General features: G+C 38.9%; 1 protein-coding gene across 3 annotated transcripts in view; it reads right to left on the reverse strand.

Moving 5' to 3' along the window:
• Window positions 1-17,751, reverse strand: part of asic1b (acid-sensing (proton-gated) ion channel 1b) — a 169,670-nt gene extending 151,919 nt beyond the window's left edge. Inside the window, exons 1-3 of one of the 3 annotated variants that reach the window (XM_008279272.1) lie at window positions 17,167-17,751; window positions 16,213-16,601; window positions 7,650-7,845 (exon numbers count right to left, since the gene is read on the reverse strand). In XM_008279272.1, the coding sequence (XP_008277494.1) occupies window positions 7,650-7,845; window positions 16,213-16,574 (558 nt within the window). In that variant the 5' untranslated portion in view covers window positions 16,575-16,601; window positions 17,167-17,751. Of the gene's footprint in view, window positions 1-7,649; window positions 7,846-16,212 lie in introns of all 3 variants that reach the window. The other 2 variants (XM_008279271.1, XM_008279270.1) reach the window with 2 other exon arrangements.
• Window positions 17,752-25,302: the final 7,551 nt, after the last annotated feature.

Raw genomic sequence — 25,302 nt, forward strand, 5'->3', positions numbered from 1 at the left:
CACTCACTCACTCACTCACTCACTCACTCACTCACTCACTCACTCACTCCGAAGCCCAGTGCAGTCATCCAATGTCTCTGATCTCAACCAAACTGTTTATAATTGATTCTTTAAGGGATAAGTTGTCTGCGTCGAGGTCTTTCTCTCTCTCTCTCCCCCCCCCACTTCACCCAATTCATTATTAAAATCATTTCTGGAAGGGTAGGAGCAGTGACAGGGCCATATGGAATAAATGGATTCTTTGGTTTCTCCATGCTCTGAATTTGCCTTCATCTATATATCCCTCTTCTTTTTATTTTTTTTGTCATCTGTCCACTCTGCTTGTCACACATCAGGAGAAAGTCTATCTTGTCAAAACATATCTTCTTTATGTAATTAAAAATGCAATTAAAAAGGTCACGTGACATGTGCATTGTATCTAGAGCTGCCCCCTCATAGTCGACCAAACGTTAGTCGATGAGGAAAGTTTAAGTCGACCCAGTTGTCACTCACTCAGTCATGAGCTGACATTATCCTTTACATGGCTGATCCTAGTCATTACGTATGTCCAGCAAGAAATCTGAAGTATGGGATCATTCCCAAGGATAAAGCATGACCCCAAGAAGCTGACATGCAAACTCAGACCACCGTTGTAGAGACTGAGCCACTTTTTTGACTGGAGGCCTGTAGAGGCCATCGACCGACTGATGGCAGCAATAAATTACGGTCCTGTGGTTTCTGTGATAACTTACCAAGGACAAGGAGTTCCCTGGTTGTGCTTTGTCGACCAGAGGCGCACTGTATGATTAGGCTTATTAATAAAATGTTCACTCTACTGGCTGGTTTTTCTGACACATTCAGAATCATTAGCTTTTTGTCTGTGTTTCTGCAGCTCGCTTCATGCATGCGCTGGTAAGATTCATATTTTAAAGGCTCATTATTAGCTGCAGCTTTGTATTTCTCTGTAATGTAGCACAGTATTAACAGTGTTCTAAGATTTTCTCTCGGCCATGGAACTAGAACAATTTTTTGATGCAACCCAAAAATGAATATTTACAAAATTATTTAAATATGAAAGCTGAGCAATCTTCATAAAAGAATTTGCAATTATTTTGAAAAATAAATAACATCAGTCACATTTTTAGTGATAATGGTAATCTTTACATTTATTTTCCTTTACGACAAATATAAAAACGATGATCTGATTTTTTGCTGTGGGAACCAAACAAGCCTGTCCCCTGTAGATATAACCTTATATGAACTCTAATATGAACTTAAACCTTCTTGTAAAACCGCTAAACTCTGACCATTGATTGCACAACAGTGGTATGAAGAAAGACTTGCCAGAAAACTTGTTTTGGCTGAAAGAGTGCAGCCCCTGGCTCTGGGCCTAGAGGAGGAGACTTCCTATTATGAACCCAGAATGTCATAACAAGAAGACAAATCGCTAATATAATATATTGTACTTTAAATCCTCACATGACCTCAAAGGTCTCCAGGGTGTTGTGCAAGATGTATCAAAGAATCCCAAGTTCTGTACTTACTCAGTTATTCTGCACCAGGCTTTTGTGCGCTTTTCAATAAAAGTCTGATCTAAATGTGTCTGCTGCTGATTTCCACGACAATGTTGCACTTGGCAACATGGTGATTTCAATTTGTTGATGATTTTAAACACATACCAGTTTAAAATCAATTCAAAAGAACCGGGCAGTGAGGAAGGGATGCATGAGCTCATCTGACCTGAATGTAGCAGCAAATTAGACAAAATAGTTTGACAACCAGAGTATCCAAAAACACTTTACTGTCTGGTCAGGTGAGGTTCAAATATTTGATTCACCATCTTGGTGAGTTTAAATATATACAGTTTGAACAGACACACTACAAAACCTTTATTACGCCACAGTTGGAATTCTACAGTAATTTGACTCCCCAAATGATGAGAGAAAAAGACAAGACCATGTCAGGATGAACCAGTGGCCTCGTTACCCTCAAAGAGAACGTGTTTTTTTTTTTGTTTTTTTTTTCCCATTAGGAATGCATTCATTACTCAGCAACAACCTAATTGATCCGTGTCTTTCAGTTCTACAGTAATAGCAAATTGATTGATTTATCCTCCGGAGAGAAGGTGGTGGGAATTGTCCAGCCAAAAAGAACAGCAGAATCATCGGCTTTGAGCTAATGGATGAGACTGGAATAGCAATGATTTTTTTTTTTTTTAAATGACAAAAAGAGTGGAACAAAGGTGAGATGTGTCATAAACGGTTGATGAGGAATGGAAAATTAAAGAACGTTTGAATTTCTGGGATTACAAATGACAGTCACCTAAAAAGATTCTCAGCCTCAACAGTAATCACATTTAACAGTTAATATAATTAAATTAGATTACATCAGTAATTAAGCTAAGAAATCTGATGCCTCAAGCTGGCCTCAGCTCAAAGCCTACACAGGGCTACCAGGCCGTATCTCTCCACCATGGCTCAGCAATAAAACATAATTCTGGCAAACGATGGAATTTCAGACTTTAAAGAAAAGAAATTGGAACACTTCATATGGCTCGGGAGCAGGAAAGATCGCAGCGACCAATAATTCTTACAACTTACCAACGTGCATAGGAGCAGATTACGTTTAGGAAACACTTCAAAAATCAGCCACCTATTCTTTCGACTGCTGTTTGTGAAATGTGATCCATGGGCAGGTGTCTCTAAAAGCCTTTCTCTATTGATCACATCTCATTAGCGACACTTCTCTGTTCCACCGAGGGTGGACTCTGGGGGTCAATGGACAGCTGAAATGGAGCCAATAGCTCAATAGAATGATCATGGCAATTACGCAAGAGTCTGGGTTAACTGAAAGGGGAGTTGGGGGTTTTGACAGGAGGACTAAATGCATTGATAGGGACTACTGAGAGACAATAATAAATAAAAAAATCTAATGTGTCAGTAATTTTAAACTGAACAGGTCTTAAAAATCCATGGCTGGTTGTTATCACTTCATAAATATTTTACAATGTTTGCTTCAATGTATTAACTTATCTGAAATAACATTGTTTTTAAGGATTATTTGCTGCACAGAGATCAGTGCCAGACACTTCTGAAGTCTTGTATTTTTTAAATTTTTTTTATTTAAACGTCAGCCTTATTTTTCAAGATTAAGTTTAAAAACATGTCAAGTATAACTTGGATTCACTTTGACTTCAAAAACTAACCATCAAAGCTGAGATAATCAGGTCCTCAAATATCCCAACTTTTCACAAATGGTTGACAACTTTACATATAGCAGATGAGCTGCATCTTCTTTTAAGACTGAGCAACATAACAGTGCCCGTGGATAGACAATGTCGTATTTACTTGCAGTGCGGCTAATGTTAGCACTGCAAGCACTGGCAGCATTGTTCCTTGTAGGGTCAATATCAACATGCACACACTAACTGTACAAGTTGTAGAAGTCACTCTATTCTGAAGCAGTTTATACAACCTTATTTTCATTTTCTAGATCAAATTGATCCCAAACTGCACTGAGTTTTGCCACATTTCATCTGTTCCACATTCAACCCTGTTGCTCCTATCCTTCTATGAATTTGGGCTGCAGCTGATATTTTGTTTTTACCAAAAACACAAGAGTGGAAAGGAGAAACCTGGAGAGACCTGTTGAGCTGCCATACTCTGTAGTGCTTGAACAAACAAAAAGGCAGCTGAAAAAGGGAGATACAGGCACCTCTGTAGTCCCTGAGAGGTTAAATGAGCACAAACGTGTGTCTGCCGATAGTACTTCTGTTGCTGCTACTGCTGTGGCAGCTGTTGTTTTGTGTCTTTGTGCCTCTCTGCAGCATTTGACCATTACGGTCAGTTTCATCCCAAGGACTTTGTTGCTACCTGGGCCTTTGTTTATCCTCCCCTCTTTCTGTCTTATTCTTTTTTTCTCCCTTATGTACTGTCTATCCCTCTCTTCGACACGCTGCCATCCCCGAAGCTTCAATTTTGACTCTGGCAAAGTTATAAGTCTGTCAGAGTTTTCCCTGGCCTGGTGATTGAAATCAGACGTGGGTGTCTTGAAGTGTTCAAAATGGAATAACTTAGAGCTTGAGACATTAATTGCCTATCAACATATTATCTGCAAACAGTTCGGCATGCTGTCAGATAGACTGTAAACTCAGTAATTTGCTTCTTAGAATGATTCTGTACATTCACGGTTTCTCCATGTGCCCATGCATGTGTCGGTTTAATTAAAGATAAGGCTGTAAACAATCAAATTAGGGTCTTTGCATTTCACTCACTTTTTAGTGGTTTCTTATTATCTGTTGCAGCTGTGGTTCAGAAGCTGTAGGCCATCCATTAATGTTAATGTTTCTTTCCTGCTGTTCTTGACTATCGGCTAAGCTAAAACACATAAGCCCAGCCTTCTCCATTCCTAATTAGCAGATGTCTTTCTAAGGAGAAAGATGTGGTAGGAAAACAAATTACTGGATCTGAGAAGGTCAGAGACAGTGAGTTACTAATGCGTCATATTTCCAGCAGTAATGACAGAAAATTGGTTATATGACACTGTATCCCTCTAAGTTTTGAGACGACAGTGACCACTAATTAACAACAGACTCTGGCTTTTGACAAAGACACTGGAGTTCTCATTGAATAATGGTGGACTCAATACCTGAACATGAACTAAGAAACAATGTCAGATCAATTCTGATGCAGTACAAGCTGTAAAGTATCTAAGTCAATTCCTCCATTGGAAGATGAGACAGTATTACACAGCAGATTCTCACAATCTCATTGCAGACAGCCTGCGTTAAGTGTTACCAATCCTGCGGTCTAACTGTTTTATTTCACATCTTTATCAGAGCACTGATAAAATGATGTGATGCAATTGGACTCCCTGATGCCATATGTAGCAGACACCATTTGTTTCTGGCTATCTTCCACAGCCAGGGAGCAGCGAGCAAGGCACACTGCCGATGCTGGGGGTAAACAAGCAGAAGCTGCCGACAGTGTTAATCACAGTTTTACTGCTTCCATGCTCTGGAGTTTGGAGGCAAGAGGCTGGTGGAAAATGGTTATCATACTTTTTTTCTCTTTTTCTGTCGCAATGAAGACTCTTTCCACACCATTACTGCTCTCTGCTGAGCTGTTCCATCCAGGTCCACCACTGTACTAATACAGTGGAGCGCTGTGAAGCACCATCTGCTATAAGCACAACTAACTACAGTAAATGTGGACACATCAGCACATTAAAGCACCCCACACTGCCCTGTGTCGCAACCCACTGCTGTACTACAAGGTTTTATGGGATACGGGGGAAAACGCTCAGAATATGAGATATTTTACCTTAAAGAACTGCTAAAGGATGCAGGGTGCACGAGTGAGACTGGGACTGGATTCACGAAGCTTTTTCATGATTAATTTCCTGCACATTCATTGCAGACATGCAAGTTATTTATTATACCGGTGCACTGGTCTGGAAGAGCAGCTTGCTTGTCATCTGAAGTGCACCTATAATGCAATTAGTGACGTGTCTTTATTTATTAAAATTCTTGAAAAGAACACCTAATTTGTGTGTTTGATCGAAATCACCATGCAATTCTCAAGAGATATCAATCTTATCAATACAATGTCTTCGTCACACTCCACCTGCTCTTGCATGAGCATCTGCTGGATAGTTGTTCCATGTAAATCTCCTCCCTCTCCCTCACTGCTTGCAATGTGCCAGATTTTAATGTGACACTTCTTTGTGAACACATCTTAATGTGGTATCTCTTCTTGCAATTGTCACCTCAACTCATTTATCTTGTTATAGTTTCTTTGCAACCATCTACATCGGTGCTCTTTGTCTGCATCAGTTAATAATTTCACGGCAATTCTTAAACTGGTTGGGGCCTTTACATTGCATCATTTAAAACCTGCTTTTGTATTTGCAGTAACAACTGCTTTAGTTACACAAATATTAAAAGCACAAGAAACATTAGGAAAATATTTTCATATTGAAGTGATGCTCATGTAATGTGAAAGGGGTCACTAATAATTACAATCATGCAAAGAAAAATCTGCCAACTAAGCAACTCTGTTGCACTGTATTGTATTACGACCCACATCTTTAATAGTTGAGACTTGATGCTTAGCAATCCCATTTGCAGCAGCAGTAAGCAGCCATTTCCAAGCCAACAAGCTCTGATAAGCACTGTAAGCTACCTGCCCAGCACCAAACCAAAGACAGACAGTTAATGGCTGAATGATAAAGAAAATCAAACATACAGCAAACAAAAGACAAACTACAAATATTGCTCCTCAGCTGCATGCCTCCATCAATCAGTCAAGTTGTAGTTCTCCTCCATATCTGTCCAGACTTGACTTTTGACCTTTTTGAGGTGAACTGTCATCACTTCATTTATTTAGCCTTACAGATTTAGGCACTTGAGTGAAATTTTGTTATAATTAGCATAGGAAATTCATGAGGTATGGCCAAATTCTGTTTTGTAAGGTCAGAGTGACCTTGAGCTTTGGCCACCAAATTGTAATCAGTTCATCCTTGAGTTAAAGTGGACTTTTGTGCCAGATGTAATGAAATTCCCTTAAGGCCTTGATGATTTATTGAGTTCAAAATAATGGAATGGACTTGAGGTCACAGTGAACCTTTATCACCAAAATCTAACCAGGTCATCTTTGAATTCAAGAAAAAGATTGTACCAAATTAGATAAAATCTCTTCCAGGTGTTCATGAGATATTACATTCACAAGAATAGGATGGACAGATGTACGTCCAGTACATATGTACAGAGAAACAACATGGAAACATAGTGCCTTTTAGCATGTGTTTTGCTTCTGGAACAAGTCAAAAAGTAACGGTCATGTCTCTAAATTCCTTATTGTCAGTAAAATACACATTACATTATCAACCAATTCAGTGTACTGCCTACAAAATCAGGTCAAGCGCAAAGTCAGCATCACTATCTTATGATGAGTTAATCTGGCTGTTATTAGGCAGATATGACAAAAAAATGTGAAGTAAATACACACATGAGAACAAGGTGAATTTCATGTGGTTTGTACTGCAGCTGTATCTGATGAATCTGTACACTCTACAGCGGATATAAAAGTTACAGAGGTTAAAGCTAATAACACGATACCTGAAACCATTCAACAGATGAGAAAAACAAACACTTACAGGAAATATTCCTCAGTGACCAATTTTTTTGACTTCATGCTCATAAAGAATGTGTTATGGCACTGACCCAGAGCTCAGCAAAAGATCAAGTTTCAACATTTTATAAGAGTATTGCTCAACCTTTTAGAGACTGTAAACTATCACACTAAGGCCAGCGTGCAGGGCATTGCAGCAGAGTGGTGTGTATCACTGCACTCAGTGGCCCTTGGCCAGTGTACAGTGTCAGTCACAGTGTACACAATGGTTCTCTGTCCAGTCCTGAGGGGGGACAGAGGGATCTGAAACCCCACAGATTGAACCGAGGAGAAAAATTCTCTACATCATATATCTTGCCATGCCGTTTCACAAAAGCAAACCTCAGTGTTGTTTGCTCAACAGAGGTCATATTATATAGACATTACAATAAGCTACATCAACGTCGACCTTGTATTGAAAACATGCTCAGATGACCCCGGTCTTGGCAGACCTCAGCTGGCCTTGTAGCGGACATTTAACTATTGACACGCCTGACTCACCACTTTGAAGTCTTCAGCACTGCACTCCATGCCTCTATAGGAGCAGGAAAGCAGCATGTCCTTGATGTCGTGGCCCGTTCGGTCATAGAATTCACGCATGTTGAAAGGGCGAGGCTTATAGTTGTCAAAGTCTGCTCTCTCCTTCAGGATCTGCAGGACATTTTCTTCCACCAGGTGTGGGTCCCGAATCTCATACCTGAAAAGAAGGATTCTGGACTTAGTTAACGTACGCAGAAAAAGAAAACTTTCAGAAATACATATAAATGCAAACAACTAAACTTACAACCTTTTTTGGCAAAAATCTCATATATACATGTAACTGTACAATAAGTTCTGTAAGTTCTACAAATTCTGTTTTGTACTACAGGATCTTTATGCCTTTTCTCATAGAAATAATCTCAAAATCACATACAATTGTTTGTTATAAATTCTCTGCAGTACTTTAATTCAATTTGAAAATGTGCATTTGTTTGAGTTTGGCAAGCACACAGGCATCTTTGGCAGGACCATAGGAATTAACATATAAAAAAATTGATAGAGATGCAGCAAAAAGAGCGTATTAACTCTCAAACTTAAACAAAGGTATATACGTGTATGCCAGCTCTCCCAGACCTGCAGTTTGCGAGCTCGCACAACATTATCCACATGTTGTCTAAAACTGGCAGCCTTGCTGTGGCACGGCAGCCTCTATGGATGGAGAAAATAGCTTATTATTTATAGGATGAGAGTCTTTCTTTTCACACAGTCACGTTTGTCACCTGTCAAATAATTAGGGTTAACTGTGGTGGCAGAGTGTTCCTGTAGAAAGCATAACAATGTTTATAAAGCTGTATTCAGACTCAGGATCCTACACACTTCAGAGAAGGGTCGACTACTGAGCAGGAAATCAAAGCAAAACGCCTCATACAGCATCAACTAAAAAGCCTGATCAGTTGTCTCTCTTTCTTCCCTACCAGCACATAAAACACATGGCAAAGTATGATTAATTAGTGTGTGTCAGCACACAACAAACAGACACACACACACACACACACACACACCAACACCGGGAAGAGGTTTATGGTATGTCTTGGCATGACAACTGCCATCAACCTCCAGCACCTGCTCACAGTCACTCACAGATACAAATTAACCTCAATTAACTAGTACGGCCCTGCTCAGAGAAAAGACGGCCGGTCGATGACCCCTGCTGAGTGATGAGCCATAAGGGCTACAAGCAGCCAAATTATGGAGTGCTAATATTAAACAAACCTGGCAGACACTTGAGAGAAAGAAAAAAAAACTAGGACACAAAGAATGAAGAGCACAGTGAAAGACTGCAAGTTCTTTTCTTTCTTTTTTTTTTTATAATTAACTGAGCCATTAAGTCGTTGTTCCTTCGATTTCTTCCAAATTCAAGTACTGCAAAGTGGCAAAGTGAGGTTTTTGATTCAACTCCTGAATTTATGCGTAATGTGGAAGAGCCGCACTTATCTCATGATAGGGCTCATGTATTGTGTTATTGTAATAATTTTGGACAGCTCAATTTACACTTGCAAACATGAGTAAGTTGGTCCCCAAGCTGGAGACACCAAATTTAGCAGTGAAAACCAGAGAAACAAAGGCACAGTCTTCTCCTCTGACAGTAAATCTGTGAATGACTTTGTGGCACCTGACAGCAGAGTTATTTCTCATGGATATGGGCACTATTTCAAACCATAATTGGTGGTAAAACTTAATGGATTTTTTTTTAATCCCACAAGGTCAAGCTTTGTCTGTGCTTGTGAACAAGATTTTGTCCCTTGATGAGGGAAATAATGTAAGCTAATCCATGAATAAAAAATGAAATCCTACATTATTTCTTTTGTAAGCACTGCCTTAATATTCAACTGGCATTTTCAATTCATGCCCCAACCAAATTAAAAGAAAATGTAATATGTTCCACTGTAGCTACAGTGTTGTTTACCTGCAACAAGCTGAGTGATAATAAAATGCTCACCATGTGAGACGACATGTGCTACAATTTGAAATGAGGAATGTTTCTCTCTTCTGGTCATAACAGTGCAGGGAGAGATGGAAATCTGTCATGCTTCATGTTGAGCAGCATTGGCAGCGCTGTGAGAGAGAACATTGGGAATATCGAGCTGGCCAGGAGTGGAATAAAACACTGTTCTCAAATTCAACACTGTAATATTAAAGATCAGGTTTAACATCAACAAATCAACTGAGATTATCCCTGCCTGAATATCATCAGAAGTGTTTCACGTTCATGAAGAGCAACAGCTGTCTTTGTTTTATTTATGACTTGCTCATAAATTAAATAGATGAGAGCTAAAATGATGGTTAATCATTAGTTGCTACTTTGTTCTTAATACATTTGACTGTGAAGGCATCTCAAGAAAAAAATGGTTGATCGATATGCTCACATCCGACTACATCAATAGCCTTCCAGGATTAATCCATTATTCTATTTTACAGTGGAAGGAACAGAATCCCTGTGAAAACTTCTGCATTTTCACAACTTTGAACTCACCCAATCAAAATAAACTGTCTAGTTCTAACCAATTTGCTTAAAACGTTTGCTCAAAATCAGTTTTAAATTAACAAACACCATGTGAAAAACGTTTTGTTAAAACAGGTAACAACAACAACCAACATGGCATCATCTAAAGACAGCAGACTAAACTGTCTGCATTATATTCCTCAATAGTTCTTGTGCTGGGATCATGAGTTGACATAGTAGTTCTATTTTTGGAAACCATATGAATATGAGCAGGTGCATGCTGGTCTGCCTTGGGTCTGTTATCATTTTAGAATAAAATAACAAGGTTAAAATGATTTAATATGCTGCAAATACAGGCTTTTTTATGTGTATTATAATTCGTTTGGGTTAATAAGGCTAGCAGTTACAGTGCACAGTCCACTTTGGCTGATGTAGTTAATCTAGAGATACCATGCAGACTATTTTTTCTGTGTGACCAATCCATTTCTTTTAAGAGTTGATACAATTTCAAACAATACTCTACAGCCCTATAGGGTTAAAAACTTGTCTTCTGTTACATCTGATTGTATTAACAGATCATGCACTGTAAATGTGTGCCCTAGTTTGCGTATTAATTGAACTGCTTTTGAAGAAGCTCATCGTGGAGATGCATGGCTTTTAGACACCACAGTGTCAAAAACTCTGAATAGAGCTCAATACAGATCTTCCATTAACACTGAAAACAGCAGCTCTTTACACAAATTACCTACAACCTTTAGGATGCACAATGCTTTAAATGTTTTATCTCAGGACCAATTATTTCATTGAGTAAAACTGTTTTATGCTGGACTGGGTCAAGCTCACAATGATGCTGCAGTGGATTGAAAGTGGAAAACAGAACGTTTAAGAGAAACAGTATGTTTAGGATGAATGTACGAATGTGGAATGACGGCATTGTAAAAGAAAAATGTCAACAGTCAGGTCTGGAAATGACAATAACAACTTACAACTAAAGTTAGCGTTCACATCGTGGTGCATGATGTTTCCACTGTCCTCAATGATATTATTCATATTCATACTTTTAACAAAAGCCAAGTTCAAGACATTAAAGATTTTAAACAACTTCTATTTAAATCAGCTTGCTACTTCAAGAGACGCAGTCATATCTGGGTGAGTTAAGCCCAACTGATACAACATTTACCATTGACAGGAATGGTACCGTTTGAAAAAAGCTATTTATTAACCTTAAAAAAAAAACAGGTCAAATCAATTTACTCAGTGAAAAAGCTGCATCTTTGGAAAAAAATAAAAATCATCACAGTTGAAAACTACTCAGTGCTCTTGCCCACACTGACTACATCTCGACACTGTCACGCTTTATTCTAATAAGAAGATACAGCCTGTTGTGGTATATTCTGAACTTAATTGAATTGTATCCTGAGCCTCTGTCTTATAAGCAACACAAAGCTGCCAGGAGAGCACTTAAGACGCCGTGCTCACATCCCCGAGTCAGGAGGCTTTAGTTGAAGCGCATACAATCACAATAATATGGGTAGATTTTTAATATTGCCCTGCCACTGCTCCCTAAAGCAATCACTGCAAACTCACTATGTATGGGCGGGGGAGACTAAATTGGATTATGGGCCACGAGCACTTTCATTTTCTTGCGGGGACGAAAACGAAAGAAGCATCTGCAACACTTCGCCACCTCATGAGGGGAGTGACTGAATACAAGCGGCCACTGATTTTCAGAGTGAACTTTGACAGCAAGACGGTGGCCACAAAAGTGTATTCTCACTCTCCTTCTCTCGCTCTAAAACAAAACAACGATAAAGAACCCTTCCGTTGCATTAGGTTGGTGTTAATACCTCGGGCTGCGTGACACACGAATGAACACATCTTGATATAATCTCAGGTAATCATCCAATTAGCGCTAATTGAACTCATACACTAACAAAGATTAGATTGTTTGTGCAGTGTCCTTGAAAATGAATAACTGCAAGGATTCCTGGTAGCTGAAACTTGATAATCACATCCTAAAGGCGGCACACCTGTGGCACGTTTGCCACTTTGGACAAGGTCACAGAAATGCAAACAAGGTAAAGCAAACCCAAACACATCCAAGTTACACAGACAAGCAACTACAAAATACAAGACAGAGAAAGAGCATGCAACACATTTCCATGAAACACATTTGATGTTAAATCTAATATTTCCTACTTGTGTAACTCCAATGGTAATCTTCTCTCTGGTACACAATCACAATATAGCACAAATGCAAATGAACCCACATTTGAGAAATCAGCTTGAGAAGCAACTCTTTCTGCATGTATTTTCCGCATGATAATCTGGTCCTCTTCCAAGCACTTTCTACACCAGTCAAAACCTCAGTAAGACCCGCGATTATGCTGAGACAGAAAACGCAGTCAACGTTATCGAGCATTACATTTAATTCACGTAGTTTGGGTGAATTCAGAGCATGTTTGCAAGCTCAGGGAACATGCTTGAGACCTGTGTAAGCAGGAGACACGCTTCTCTGATTTTCATGAGCTGATCTAACACTTCTTGGCAGCCCACACCACATTACCAACACTTATTCCAAAATGACCTTTCTTTTGTTAATTATCATATAATTGCCTTTGCGACATAATAAAAATAAAACTGAGCAATTTACTTGTAATGTTCTGCGCTGCCAAGTGTGACTTCGACCTGCAAAAATACAATGGGAAAGTGAGTGATTTTTTTTAATTTATTTTTTTGTAGTAAGTTTAGCTGAATTTGCAAGAAGCTCAGCTATAAACTTCATGGTGTCTAAAAAAAAGTCTAGCATCACCACAAGGGTGGCTGTTGCCTGCTGCTTTTCTCTGAGACACTGATGGACACAGACCCCCGGCTACATGACATTTTTGATTAGTCTTATCCAATTTTCCACCCAAACCTACACCCTGTTGCATAACATACAGAGGTTTACACTGAGTTATTTTGCTAATCAATGTTCAGCTTAAAATCTGTCTTTTAATCAACAACTTAGGCTCAAGATCCTCCCAGTTCCTTTGTCTTTAGGGCTTCTACCTCTTTGAGAGAAGAGAGTAAGAAATGCGAACAAAGCTGGCCTTGTCATCACTGGGAAAATGCCCCATACTGTACTGATCTCTGAGTGAGGAAAAATTAAATGGACGCCCCCTCTACTCCCACCCCTCAAGGCCGAATGAAGAGAGGGGGGCAAGAAACAGTGAGAGAGATGAGAGCGTTAATCAGTGGGACAACTCTGTAGCTTAACAAACAGCACTAATTACACGGGGATAAAGACTTGTTCATCACATAGCTTACGAGACACAAGTTAATTGCCTCTGCTTGTCGTCCCCTCCCCCCAACTCAAGTCGGCTCATCCCAAAGTCACTTGGAACAAGTGCAGCTGCTTTCATTTTTCTGTTTTCTCCATTTGTGGATAGTTTTTTCCAGTAATCCTGCCTGAACCTTCACTAATAATTCAAAGAAGTACAAACCTATGTTGATGTTTTAATTGTTTGCCATTACAGTTGACAGCACAAACCCAGAGAAAAACAAATCCACATAGGATATGCACACCGGTGAAAATCTATACCAAACAAAGCACTGGAACTGCAGCCCAAAGCAATGAAATCTATTGCTTTTCCTGTAAGGATATCACCTGTAATATGGTTGCATCTATAGGGGTCACAGACAAACGATATTCAGTCTGAAAACTGGAAATTGAATTTATGTCATTCTGGCATGTACAGCATGCACTGTGCCTTAGGCTGCAGAGCTATGTGGATCAATACGCTAAAAATAAACTGAATAATGTGCTCAAGATGGTATTTAGATGTACCTTTATGTAGTGCATGTTTTTCATGTTGCTCTACATGTAGTAAGTGTGTTTGTGTATATGAGTTTTAAAGCTCTAGCTGTGAGTACAGTGGTGCGTTTTCATCTTGGGATCAGAAAAGCCTGGGTGGCACAGAAAAGAAAAAGTGAAGAAATTCAAAGTCAAAAGTTTCAACACGATACCGTGAGCTTGTCATAGCTGCCAAAAGACTAAATGATCAAAGCGCAGCAGAAAGCAACAAGTGTTAAGGGAGGGGATGGCAGTTGTGAATCACACACACGTCTCTCTCCTTTGACTTTGTCAGCAGCAGGTTTTAAAAATCTGCTCATCTACTTCTCCAATATTTAAATATTTGAATCACATGAATTGTAAACTGATGAGGCAAGGAATTCCACCAGCAGTATTTTCTCCTTCATCATCTCATATTAACCCCTTAGAAACAGCTCATCTATAATCCGTTACCTGGATTCATATGATCTCACACTATGTATAATACATAACATGTTTCAAAAGATTGATGTTAGGAGTATATTTCACATTGTCGCGTAGGGTTTCATACGTGTAGCAGCTTATGTGAGGTGTGAATTTCAGCTGACATGATCTGTAATATCCCTGCATTATTAAATAACCATCTCTGATGCTTAGCCTTTTCCCACTTTCAGAAAAGACCTTTAATTCAATGATCTTCTCTCTTCCTCAATTACCTCAGGCTAAGGGCAGTCCAAGTTCATATTCTCTGAGAGCCTTAAAAGGTTTTGCATGCTTTGTCCATGTTGTTTACACCAGCTCCCGGAGGCCGAACTGTGACAGACTGCGAGACAGGTAGTAAAACACTGCTTTGCACTTCCATGTGACATAAGATTTCACCTGAGACGAGTCAGACATCATTGTTAACCTAAGTTTGTATTCCAGTCAGCTACGCGAATCAACATCAATGTGAAACCGCAAGAAAGTTCAAAGGTCACTAGTACCTTACACACTGCTGCTGGGCCCAACAAATAAAGCATCAGTTTTCTATAAAGAATATCTACAGTAGGATTTGGTCAGTGGGCTCAGCGATTTGATGATTTAATTCTTGTTCATTTTCATCATTACTGCAACAGACTGCAGCCAGTGTTCCAGCCAAATGTTTTAACTGTCACCTCACATTGTGTAGATTGTGTAGTGGACATAATCGAATCCTGACAACAAATTCTAAACAGATGTGGTTTCCTCGGGAAAAACCTGATCATCAAAGCGTCCAGTGTCATGCTGGGAGCATGTGTGCTGGATGGCGGTTTGTTTTACCTCTAATGAAGAAAATTGCTATGTAATGTGAGATTTTGAAATAGAAAAACTCCAACAGGGAAACCTATGACACCTTGTTTGTCTTCTAGCATTTTCTACCCAAACCCACAGCCTGTCCAATACTATGTAGAACTTTACTACCAAACTACTTTCTACCCAATCAGCATTTAGCTTAAAATCTGCCTGTTTTTGCCTGTGCAAGTTAGGTTCAAGATCCTCCTAATTCCTTTGTTTTTAGGACTTCTGCCTTTATAAGAGGAGAGAGCCAGACCTGTGAGCAATGCTGCCCTTTGTGCAGTGGACATAATCAAATCCTGACTTAACAAATACTATATCCACACAGATGTGGTTTCCTCAGGCAAAACCTGATCATCAGTGCTGCCAGGGTGTCATGCTGGGAGTCTGTGTACTGGACAGAGGTTTGTTTTGACCTACATGATGGAGAAAACTGTTATGTGATGTGGGATTTTGAATGAAAACTCAAACAGGTAAACCTATGACACTTTGTTTGTCTTCAAGCATTTTCCACCCAAACCCACAGTCGGTCCCATAATATGAAGAAGTTAACTACTGAACTATTTTCTATCCAATCAATGTGAGCTTAAAATCTGGCTTTGTATCAACAAGGTTTAATTCCTTTGTTCTTATGACTTTTTACCCCTTTCAGAGAAAAGAGTAAGACCTTTGAACAAAGCTGGCTTTTGTTTCAGTCTTTTAACTGTTATCTCACATTATGTATAAGGTGCACAGGACATAAATCAAAGCCTGACTCAACAAATACTAAATCCACACAAATGTGTTTTCCTCAGGCAAAAACCTGACCATCAAAGAGTGTCATGCTGGGAGTCTGTGTGCTGGATAGTCACCTACATGGTGGAGAGAACTGCTATGTGATGTGGAATTTAGAATGAACTCCATCGCTCACACACACACACACACACACACACACAGCAATCAGATGCACAGACCTGCCGTTGAGCAAGGCGAGGAGCTCCCCGGCGTGGTACAGGTCGTTGCGCGTCACCCGGCTGAAGCGGAAGGAGTTGAGGTTGCAGAAGGTGACCGCGGGGAACACGATCATCGGAGCCGCCACCTCATCCAGCCTGGTGACATGGGGGTACTCAAAGTAGAACTGCACCCGGTCCACGCACACCATCACCAGCACGCCCACCGAGGCCATGAAGAACAAAATCCACAAGGTGCGCTTGATGTACATCCGCTCATAAGTGAACATGTGCGAGATGCCGTGCAGCGTGGACCTGGTGGCGAAAACTTCAATGGGAGCCGGCCGCTTGTAGTCCATGTCCTCCGAGTCCGCTTTCAGATCCATGATGTCCCCGGGATGAGTTTAGACGAGCTGTGAGGTTTTTGCAACAACAACAACAAAAAACGAAGCAAAGTGGCTTCAAAGATAAGTAGATGCTTTATTAATGAGGAGGAGGTTAGTGTCTCCAAGTTCACGCCCTTCTACGCATGTATTTCTCATGCAGTCTAGTGTGAGATGTTGCGTCACTGACAGCCGGCAGAATAGCACCACATTCAGAGCATCTCCAGCCAACAGATCCTCCAAATACCCAGTCCTTACATAAAAACACCTGCAAAAAGTGCAGATGGGAGGAACATGCGTTGTGTGCTGCCTCGGTTGGGGTCACAGTTCCATAATAAAAAGCCCGGTGGAGCGCGCATGGATAGATGCCAGCGCTGTCCTCTCCTGCACACTTCTGTGATATCGCCGAGTTGGTAGTGAGCTTCCACGCTCAAAAACAAAACAAAAAAAACTGTCACCGTGCAGCTCTGGGGAAAAAAATGACATATGAAAGGAGGGAGAAAACGAAGCTTCTGCGAGGAAGACAAGCAAATGTGAATGAGGGAATCAAAGCGGCGCTGTGTTGTGTGTGTGTGAGAGAGTAGACATGGCTTACCCAGCGCTTCATATGCAATCCCAACACGTGCACAATAACAAATCGCCGCTGATTTCTCCCCTGTGTTTTTTTCTTTTTTTAGGTTTGCTCTAAAAGCAGCCGTCGAGGTGTCCTGGGTTTTGCACAGCCTGGGTAAACAGCTGCATCACACAGGAGCTGGGTCTCTCTGATAGCTGCTGCTGCCTCGGTGCGCCTCTGCTCGCTCGCTCGCATCCATTCCCTCCCCCGAACTGCCTTCACAACAATGCGGGGATAATTACTCCGGTTATATTTGGATTCCCCCGCTGGTAAATCCTGGGATAGGCCTATGAGTGTTCTGGGGGAATTTATTGAAAAAAAAAAAAAAAAAAAAAAACATGTGCACCTGGGCACTAGAAAAAGAAGCGATTCCCGCCCGGGTTGCTCAGCGGTACGGATACAGAGAGAAGCAGCTCAGAGGCGGTAGCGCGGTTTGTCCGGATCAATTAAATTCGCCCCAAACAGGAGAGAGCGAGGAGAGGACGATGAGCTTCACACCGCAGGATGGTCGCATCTATACGAGTCCAGCGTCGCCGGCACTTGAGCAGCGTCTGGTCCATACTTTCCTCGAAGCGAGCCGGTGAACAGGACCGACAGTTTTAGCTGTAAAGACACAAAATGTGACTCAAAAATTAGTCACTACCTCAACCGCAGTTTGTCCACACTTCCAGGCAGCTCTGAGCTAGCTCAGACTACAACAACATGAACGTTAGCTAGCTGGTGTCAAATTTTGCTTTGCTATTTCCATCCTAAATGTGAAAAAACTGCATATGAAGGAAGTTAATTTACCTGTTTTTAAAGGTGAAGTTAGCTAACCCAATAACCTTTCACAACAACATGTTGTTACTTGCATTTACTTTTTGTAAATAAAAAAATGTTTGCGGTCATTAACCAGCACAGTATTTACATGAGGTGTAAAACTATGTGGTTAGCTAACAGGAACTTTTCACAACAGCATGCTATTGCTTGCATTACATTAAAAATACTAAGAGAAGAATACATATGATTTTTTTAATGAATATTAGCAGCATAATGTCAAGATTTGCTTTTCTTCTTTCATCCTAAATGTGACAAAACAGTATTTACATGAGGTGTGGAGGAAGTTGATCTGTGTTGTTAGCTAACAACAACCTTTCACAACATGTTACTGCTTACAGAACATTTAAATGAGGTATTTTTTGTAAGCAGTAACAAAAAACTAAGAAAAGAAAGCATGCTAGCTAATATGAAGATTTGCTTTCCTATTTTTAATCTAAATATGTTAAAACCACACAAGCGTAGAGGAAGTGAATGTACCTGGTTTTTAAAGTCAAGTTGGCTAACACATTTGAACACACAACTTCTCAGCACAACATCTTATTGCTTTTGGAACTGTTAAAATAAAATAAAATACAATAAAATGCCTTTGTCAATATTAACCAAACACTTTAAGAAGAATACAAAAAAATAAATAAACATTAAAATAAAAAAATATGCTAGCTGGCTAATATCTTGATTTGCTATTTTGATCCTTCATGTGAAATAACAGCATTTACATGAGGTGGAGATGTATTTGAAGTTAAATTAGCTAACAAAACAACTTTGCACAACAGCATTGTCTTGCTTGGATGAAATTTTGCTAAAACGTTTTTGTTAATCTTAGCAAAACTGACAAAAAACCAACAAGAATGCCAGCCAACTGGTTGTAATGGAAAAGTGTGGAATTAGAGTTGTATAATTTAAACAATTATGGTTAATATAAGAGAAATGTTCCATTTTTTTAAAAATATTTTTTATATACAGGACTTAGAAATGTGCCTTAAGTTGGGAGATTTACATCATTTAGCATTCCATTTACATCATTTACACATGGCTTAGTAGATTGTGCTAGTTTTTATCATGCTGGTATTTTATATTGTTTTAGTTGTTTTATATGAATATCCTTTAGTAAGCCTGAACAGGATTGTTCTGTCATGCCTGGTCCATGTGTTACCTGACGTGAGCAATTATACAGAACCTAAAAGTTTAACTGTAAAGATATATAGATATGTGTGACTCCAAAATTTGTCATTATCTCAACTGTAGTTTGTCCACACTTTCCGGCAGCTTTCTGATCTAACTAAGAGGACAAAATGAAGAGTTGGGAGCTAATACCAAGATTTGCTGAGTTATTTCCCCTCTAAATGTAAGGAAACCGTATTTACAGGAGGTGTAAAAGTAGTTAATTTAACTGGTTTTTGAAGTAAAGTTAGCTAGCATAATGTTTACACGTTAGCTAACACATGTGTTAACCTCTGTTACAGTCATCATACTCTTTTATAGCACATTTTAATATATTTGGACCCACAAATGTTTCCTAAGTAAGACATTGTCAGATAAGTGTCATTGGTCAACAATCATGGTTGAAATAGGAGAAATATTCCACTTTTTAAAATGTATTTATTTATTTTTTACAGCACTCAGAAATATTCCCCAAGAAGGGGATTTACATCTTTTTAGTTTTCTGATTACAAAAATGTTTCCACATTTACATGTGACTTAGTTATGTTCGTTTTTAGCTTGCTGTCTTTTTAAAAAGTTTGATTTAATTTTTAAAAAATTAATATCCTTGAGTCAGCCAGTTTGTGTTACAAAGATTGATTCTACGTTGTTTATTTAGAACATATATTCAGTTTGCAGATGTTTTTATGTTTACACATGACTAAGCACTGAGGCATTTTATTTCATTTATTTGTATTTAGTGATGGTGATGAAAAGCTCTGAAACTTTTAAGTGTGCTCATTTGAAATTTTTGAAGTTGTTGAGCTGTTCAGTGCATCAGAAAAACGGCTTATCAACGAACTACCCTGTCTGCTTGTAAATTCAAAACACTGAGTCAGTGTTGTGGCATACAGATTCTCTCAGGGGCAAGAACAAAAATGATAAATGGGTATTTTACTCATCGCATGGAGTTATGGTTTTGCCCTAGTGCAGTTCTTGAACTGACCCGAAAGGTACCTCCACTAAGTGCACTTGGTCGCTCAAAGTAAGTTACTCATACGCAGACAAACACACCAAAGCTGCTTTTGCACACGTATAGAATCTGCACACAATGTACCTCACATGTACAGAGGCATTCATATACGTTTATACACGCATGCATGCATGCACACATACAGCTGTACTCAAGCTCATACAAATCTCTGAACAAATCAGCTTTCTCCCCTGACCAATTCTCTGTAGTTGACTGAATGGAACATCCAAATATGTCAGAGTGAGCGAGTGAGCCAAACACAGGCAATAAGGCAGATGTGTCGCAAGACTGCCAGTGCCAAATCTGTCATAGAAACCGTATTGCCAAGAGGCGAGGGGAGCTCACCCATGAAATTGTTCATAATGCGTCCATAATTGCCATTTGCCATAGTATTGACTGTGACAATGTGGCAGTCATCTATAAAGCCTGCATCATATATTGATCACCAGTGCTGGGAAGATGAGCCATGCGCTGGTCCAGTGAAGTGATGTGAATTCTGGGCAGACATTGTGCGGCAGTGACACAAGTAGGTTTGATATTACAGTTGATATTAAATTCCTGAGGTGTATTTTGATAGCAGATGCTGGGATGTACACTTACACAAATTTAACTTTCGAGGCAGTCGGTTGGTGCCACAGAGATGCTGCAGTTGCTCACTAGGAAGATACTTCTATCCATTTATATTATTCTGAAGAATATGATGGTGTAATGTTCCAAAGACCTGGATGAAAAGGGCTTTATGACAGCTGTTATTCAGTGGAGGTTTTTTTTGGGTTCAGCTCTGTTTAGACTTTCCTGATATCTCTGTCTGCTGCTGAATATATTTTCATCCAGTGGCACCATGAAAGGGGGCCTTTATTTCAAACAGGATATTTTGAAAGCTCAGAAGTTGAAAAGAAATGTTAGATTTTTTATTTTTTTTGGGGGGGGGCAGCATTTCTGTCAAGTAATATAAAAATACAGTTGCTAATCATGCATAATCACTGCAGCAGTTCTTTTAATGCTTCAGTAAAAGTATCTTTTCAGTATACATTTTCATTTTAAGTACATTTTATATGTATGATCAGTTATAATGCTTCAAGTTTGACATTTCTGTTATTTCTAAGGTGCTTTGTTTGGTTGTTTTAAAACAAAATAGATTAATAAAATATGAAAGGAGTTCTGCCAAAGATATTCAGAAAGAGAATTGAATTTGCTTCCATTCCTAAGCTGACTGTATGGTCTTCTAATACAGTCTTAGACTTAATCTGTCATTGATGTTGCAAGGATTTCATAAAGGTGTGTTCTAAAACTGTTATTTCTAAAAACAAAACCTACTATGTCATTCTGCACAAAACAAGTCAAATACATGTAAATTACACTTCAATATACTTTTTAGGTCTTTACATGCAAAATATGAGTTTTGGGGAGAAGGGGTGGGAGAGCGGATGGTTTCACTTTGCAGAAAAGCACTGAGAGGATGGCAACAGGAGGGAACACAATACATTAATGGCAAGAAGCCGCTGCATGTGCTTTCACACAGACATGAATATACTCCCATAAAATAGTCCTTTTTGTCATTGACAGATCCCAAAAAAAATGTTAGTATCCTATTTTTGCTGATATGAAAAGTGACTTCAGCAGCTTCTTCTATGAATGGTCAACTCATAAAAAGTGCCCATGCATATGTCTACATTACCTTTATGAAAGATTCAGCTAGCTTACGCTTTTAGTATGAGAAGAAGCTATACAGGAGTGAATATTCTGAATGCTGCCAAATGAAGACTTGCTGTTCTTTCTGCTGTGGGAGGAGCTACTTAAAGCACACCTAGTTCTGAAGATAATGGTGCAGTATATTTAAAATGAGAAGTAGGAATTGTGAGAGTGAGAAAGACGCAAAAGGTACATTATCTTTTTTTTTTTCTTTTTACAATCAATAAAAGTACAGAAGCTGTAATAATATAAGATTCACAATAAAGGATGCTACTTTAATTAAGTTACAAAGTAGGGAATTGAACTTCTCATTGTGTTTTCTTTGATTTGTACTAATTAAAGAAATTCTAAGTTATTAGTTGCCATTGAATGCAGTGTTGTTTTTTTTTCATTTTTACTACAGGAAACAGTACCCGAGTCACAGTTGGAGCACTTCCACAGTTTATTCAAGCCCAAGTGATTAAAACTGCATAAGAGCAAACGATTTAAAACATTTCTTTAAGCAATTCTGACAGAATTCAGCATCCATGCTGCATTGTGGTAGCAAGTGCAACAACTAAGTGTTGTGGTATTTAAAATCAATCCACCATGCCAAAATGATGGCCAGTATATAATATCTGTGAAACAAAGTTAAAATAATTAAAGCCATGAGGGTATTTTAGTGTCTCTGCATTGTGTTCAAATGTATTCCTTCAAGTACTGATTAAAGAAAAAAAAATACATGCGCATACAGAAGAGAGGAAAACTCTTCAAGAACCAACAGTCACCCTCCTCCAAAACTCTATATAAACTATACCATTCTTGAAACTTCTGCTGAAATGATTATCCAACACCAAAAAAGACAAAGAAGAAGGAATAGATTTATCAGTGTGTGTCTACTTTTGCTATGCTTCTCTCAGCCCTGCAAAGATGATCAGATGGCCAGCTGCTTGCCACATACATATGCTAAGTATTCCTTTCAAAGGCTAAGAGCATAAAATTAATGAAATACGTTATTTTGTAGGTTTTTAAGTTACAGCAGTAAGTTCAGGTCAGGTAGCTACAGTTTAGAGTAACTGTTGCAGCGCTCTGTAGTTCATTTACACTCTAGCAGCCACATTAACTGCATTTAATCTCTCCAGACACATTCTCATTCTGAAGCTGTTGTCTTGTAAAAGTACACAAAATACAAATAACCATGCTTTTCTATCATTGTGTTTTGTTTTCTATATCACCACCTCCTTGTCTGCATTAGCGGCCTAATGAGATGGCAAGCTACAGCCTATAAAATATGCCAGTGATAATCTTTGTTTCAGCTAATCTGTCTTTGGCTAGGAATGCAAAGTCTGTTTTTCCTGCTGAAAACTTGCTGAAATGAACAATTAGAAAAGTTCATGGTAAACATACACTGATCAGCAACAACATTACAACCTGCCTAATATTGTGTAGGTCCCCATCGTACCACCAAAGCAGCTCTGACCTGGTGTGACTCAGAACCCCTTAGAGTGTTCAGTGGTGTCTGGCCACAGGATGTTAGCAGCAGATCCTGTTGGGAAGCACCAGCTCCCTACCTGACTAACTAGCTCCCTGCAGGCCTTTTGTGTACAAAGGTAGACAAACATTAAGCACCATTTAGTATTTCTGGTTACTTTGGTAGGTTTTACATTTCCAGTGGATGCAGAGAGAGTTGTACTTCTTGAAGTTAAGTGAATATGTTTGATGTTGAACAGGCAGCCAGTAGAAACACACTAAGTTTAAAGAAGCCATCCTCGCAGAGGCCATTTTGTTCTGGCAGAACAAGAAGAGGGGCCTTAAGAACAACTCTTTTATAGGTTCATGTAGTAGGTGGGGTCTCACATATAAGATATGTGTCCCGATTCAAGCCAGTCTCATGGCAATTCAATTGGAATTATCTTCTGTGTCTGGGACACGTTTATTTCCCCATTAGACAGCGCATATGCTGTGACGTTTTTGTCGTTTTTTTTTATTCCGACAGTCGGGCATTAACCAATTTTACTGTTAAGTTCCATCCACACAAGTAACTATAAAAATACAAAAAAATAAAAATAATAATTAAAAAAAATACCTATAAGATAAAAACAACATAAGGGTAAAGAAGATTACAACTTGTGAGCTACATTTTTAGATGAAATAATTTTAAATAATAGTTTAGTCAACAAAGCAAAAAAAAAAAAAAGTCAATTAAATAATTCTGAAATTTTAAAGAAACAATGCTAAACCGAATAACTTGTTTAAAAAAAAAATCTGGGAAAAAACCCCCAAAGAAATTAAAAAAAAAAAAAAAACACTGGCAAAAAAATGTATAACTTGTGAGATCAAAGTTTTTAATCAGACATCAAAAAATAAACGAGACAGAACTGGATAATTTGTTTTTTTGTTATTTAAAAAAAACAACAACAACTCAAAAAAAACCCAAACACATAGCAAAACAGGGGAGATTGAGAGTTTGATGATGACATTTTGAAGTCATCATCAATCTGCTCATTTGTAGCGGATAAAGGCTATGTTCAAGTTGTGATAGAACCCACAACAGAGAGTGGCACATTAATTGACCACGTGAATGTGAAAACATCAATTGTGTGGCCAACATATTTTAGTGACCACGAGGGGATTGTTTGTCTTTTTAAATGAAAAGGCAAAGTGGCATTTGTCCTTTTCACTGTTGCAGTTTGTAGATCAGTGTGCAACGTTAATTTGCAGAGGACATTAAAGGGTTTGTCGTGTTTAGGCATGGTAAGTGTGAGAGTTCATATTATAGTAAATTATAGGAAAAAGATTTGTTGAGTGATATTTGACTTTGGGATGTTGTAGTGTTAAGACATGCTGCCAACTTGTATTTGCAGAGGCCATCAAGGGTTTGTTGTATAATCATAGATATTTTAACATTTTGTAAGTATTTATTTACTTGTAGCTGAATAGTTGTATAAAGTATGAATTAAGAGGGACTGGGCTTCTTTTCCAGTATTACAACAGCATTACAAGTGTTGCAGTAAAGAGATCATAGCAATAGTTGACATTATTGTCATATATAATGACCCTAAACTTTAGGCAAATGCCTGTTTAATATATGTCCTTAGAGAGACATGTAAAATGTAAACAACATTTTATGTCACACATGATTAACGCAATCAGGTTTTGCTTTGCCTTCCACGTAGTGTCAACAAGCAAAAGGCACTGGTAATGGTACTCCTAGTATACGGGGACAGGGTGCGATTCCCTGCGGTGTCCTGTTTGTTTTGGCGTAAACATGAAAGCTGCTGTATTTTGTTATCAAATACTTAGCTCAAGTAACGGTGAAGAAAAGTAACAAGAAAAGAACGACAAAAACATCACAGCATATGCGCTGTTTAATGGGGAAAAAAAACGTGGCCCAGACACAGAAGATAATTCCAACTGGGGAACACAAAAAGGTTGGGCAATTCATGTCCCTGGAC

Source organism: Stegastes partitus, unplaced genomic scaffold (genome assembly GCF_000690725.1).
Source record: "Stegastes partitus isolate 25-593 unplaced genomic scaffold, Stegastes_partitus-1.0.2 Scaffold151, whole genome shotgun sequence".
Taxonomy (NCBI): Eukaryota; Metazoa; Chordata; class Actinopteri; family Pomacentridae; genus Stegastes; species Stegastes partitus.